The 3,799-nt window shown below is 35.3% G+C and overlaps 1 protein-coding gene across 1 annotated transcript in view; it reads left to right on the forward strand.

The window, feature by feature from the left end:
* The first annotated feature begins 332 nt into the window (after positions 1-332).
* Positions 333-3,799, forward strand: part of LOC101987402 (vomeronasal type-2 receptor 116-like) — a 30,323-nt gene continuing 26,856 nt past the window's right edge. The window contains exon 1 of the mRNA XM_013355442.1: positions 333-529. Within this exon, the coding sequence (XP_013210896.1) occupies positions 333-529 (197 nt within the window). The remainder of the gene's footprint in view (positions 530-3,799) is intronic.

Below are 3,799 nucleotides of genomic sequence, written 5' to 3' on the forward strand. Positions count from 1 at the left end.
CCCAAAATTTTTCTCAAAATGACATCCCCCATGGAGCCGTAATTTACACAAAATTAAATGATGTCATGAAACTACCTGAATTGTCCTAATACGTATTTATGAACCAAATTTGATCACATGCATATCAGGTGCACAGCCGTAGGGGAAGAAAGTGTCCAATACTCCCCAGAGGCGAGGAATCAACTGGGAAATAAAAGGATCATGAATACATAAATAGCCTCTGCTTTTGCTGCAGAAATAAAAGCAGGTGGGAAAATATGGGCACCCATATAATGTGCTGATCTGAAGAGCACTTCACCACACACACTGCCCAGGCTTCAAGGAGGACAAAGATGGTCGCTTTGATTTTTCTCTTCTTTTTCCTGAACATTCCACTTCTAGTGTCCAGGTTCACTCAGCCCAGGTGCTTTTGGAGAATCAACGAGAATAAAGACAAGGGTGAAGATATGGTGACAGGTTGTGTCTTCTTCCTTATGACAGAGCAGCGCCCTGTGGAGAAGGATTATTTCAACCACATTCTGAATATACAGTAAGTTTCTTTGAATTTTCTATGTAAATGTCACCATAAATATTTCATAGGGAGTCAGAAATATATGTACAACCATAGGCCTTTATTTTTATAAGATGGTGTTCACTGTCTCTTTAAAGTAAGATTTTTTTTGTTGTATAAATGTTATGTTTGGACATTTAAACTATTGAGCTTGTGACTAATCGTAAGTTGTCAGCGCACCACCAGCTTATCAGAACTCTATTGATCAATGTTAAAATGCTGAACTTTTGAAATCTTGGTGTAACAATAGCATAGAAGGGGAAAGAAATCTGAACCATTTCCCATTTTTCACATATCTTAAATCATCTTCTTCGATCTTGACAACTTGCGTTGACACAACATAAAGCATTTTCTCTGACCCTTAGAACTTACTAAGCTCTCAAATCCTCAGACTTTTATACACCTCATCACTTAGACTCTCAGCGTAGACTTTGACCCTTTCTCTTCCCATTTAATCATTTGCCAGAGACACAAGTAGTCATTGCTGACAACAGTCATTGCCAAGGAAGTTCTTTTAAATAAAGGAATAGTAAGAGTTACACCTGAGACCCGTTTATCCTTTGCTAGGAAGCCTGTTAATAAGACAAACATGCCGGACTGGTAAAACTGCCTGTGTCAAATCTGGACAGAGGAGAAAAGAATGTTCATGGGTTTTAGCCCAAAGCTATAGATTTTGCTGTGACTCAAATGTGTGAATCTACTCCAGCTGTTTTATAGACACCTGTTAGCTGCTTTTTCTACAATGTGGATTTCAGTACAGATTAATGCTAACTTATCTAAAGCTTTTATCTCTTTTGTAAACTGAAAAATTCATGTAAGTTTTAGGGATGGGCACAAGGGTGAGAGGGTGGACTTGGGTGAAATAAAAAGCAAGTGTGATTGGTGTGCATTATATGAAATTCCCAAATAATCAATAAAAATATTATGTTGGAGGGGGAAAAATAAATGATATGTTTGCATTCTTTGAAATATGAGTTGTCACTAATAGTGGTGACTGCTTACTTTCTTTGCACTTACCTGAGTGGCAGCAGCAGCATATGATACTTTTCAATACTTGAGAGTGTTTACCTACTAGATCTTTGCCATTATTTAAGAAGCACGCATCTCTTCTCTATAGATCTAAACTGTTTACTCACTGTCAACACTATTTAATTTATGTCTTATTTTCTCTCCAATAATTTTACTAATTAAAGCTTTGACATTTACCAATTTGTGCACTATGCACTTTTGATTTTGTGCATTGTTGGTTGTTCTTTTCAAATATAGCACTTTGATCACTATGCCACCCTAGAGCTCAAATCATTGACAATTCCTCATGTTTAGTGTGCAGGAGTTAATGTTTCACTTCCATAAGTTCTTATCTCAAGTTCCTGTTGAGTATTAACAAAACTTTTGATGGCATTTTCAGTAAGGTAATAGCAAATATTTTAAGATTGTTTTCTATTTCAATGTGTAGAGGTAAATACTTATATTTATTCATAAAGATACCACAAGGGTAAGAAATCAAACTAGAAAATAGATACTTTTTAAGTCTGAATGCACCATTCAGTATTAAAGTAAATGTTTGAGTTTGTTGTTTACTGTTCATATGATAGGTATTGTGTAAAAAATATTATTTATTAGTTAATATTATTTAAGGGTAAACATAAACACAAAATGGTATTGTTGACTATTAATATTATAAAAATTTATAAATATTTTCCGTACATTGCACACTTTATATTATTGTACTTTACAAGCTTGTAAACTGGCACAAATGAATCTCACTGCAATTTCCAGATGTACATAGTTCTCAATTGCATGCCAGTGTTGTGAGTTTGTAACTGGAAATGTAGACAAAAGATGCTCTGTACAAGAAAATTTGAGTTGCTCAGATATACCAGGTACAATTACATCGAACATACCTATGTAAGCATTAAATATTTGGACAATATTGTGGTTTAGGCCCTTAATCTCTGCATTTATGAAATGGAGTAGGTGTATTATTATGCATTCAAGGCCAGTGGCAAATAAAAACCAGTTTTACTGAAAATTGTGAAATGCATTCCCTTTTATTGTCTATATGAGTGTTTCTCATTTCCATACACACAAAACAATTTATTTACCAAACGTAGTCTGATAGATAAATGTATTAAAAATTAAATATTTAAAGAACATTCTGTGTCTTTAATCGATAAACCAGAAAGAAAAAAATACAACATAGTGATGGTAGACATGAGGTAATATATTAACTATATTGTCCACTAAATATGAAAGAATTATAAGTACAGGAACCAAACATTACCCCCAAGAGACTACTGTGCACTCACCTGTCATTCCTTGAATGCATCATCCAGTTAAGTTTGTTTCATAAAACTTACCTGAATCTTGGCTAATGCATCATGTGTACTTTTAATATTGCTCAATTATTTCAAACTGAATATCTGATCAGGTTTTCTGTATCACCCAAGCCTGTACCTTTTATTTATCCATTGTGCAAACACTAAAAAACCAGAGCTGCATGGCCTTTTCTGTGAAAGTTGCAAATGGCTCATCTTATTTATGTTAGATTTACTTTCATGAACTTTTAAAGTGTTTTTAACCTTCCAGTACCTTATGTCATTCCAAACCCACAACTTGGGACATTTGCTTCAATTATTGAGGGAGGTTGGGAATATTGTCCAGTATGGGATAATCCTTCCTTTTATTACAAATAATCATATCTAGATCTCTGTCCATAATAAACACTGTTGCCTTTTATAGAACACAAACTCAAAACTGCCAGTTTTCTCTGTTCTTGAATTTTTGCATTGGTGACATAGCAAGAACCCTGATATTTTACCAACTATGTCACTAGTATTTTATTTACCATCAGAAGTGTTATAATATTAGGTGACAATTACACAGCCTCATTCATTTGATCCGAACAAATAAAGAACCCCCCCCCAATTATGTCTGTAACGACAAGATCAGGTGTACTATGGCACTTAGAAGACCTTATTGAACAACATCTGTCATAATAGGATTCATCACAGGTCTCTACAAATCTCAGCAGGTGAGTATTTTTGGATTTTTTATTAATTTTTTATTGAGGAAAAAAAAGTTTCAGCCTCCTCCCAGCCTCCCATTTCCCTCCCCCTCCTCCTGCCTTTCTCCCCCTCCCCCAACTCCTCTGCCCCTCTCTCTCCAGTTCAAAGAGCAGTCAGGGTTCCCTGCCCTGTGGAAAGTCCAAGATCCTCCCCGCTCTGTCCATGTTCAGGAAGGTGAACA

This window comes from Microtus ochrogaster, unplaced genomic scaffold (genome assembly GCF_000317375.1).
Source record: "Microtus ochrogaster isolate Prairie Vole_2 unplaced genomic scaffold, MicOch1.0 UNK130, whole genome shotgun sequence".
NCBI classification, from domain to species: domain Eukaryota; kingdom Metazoa; phylum Chordata; class Mammalia; order Rodentia; family Cricetidae; genus Microtus; species Microtus ochrogaster.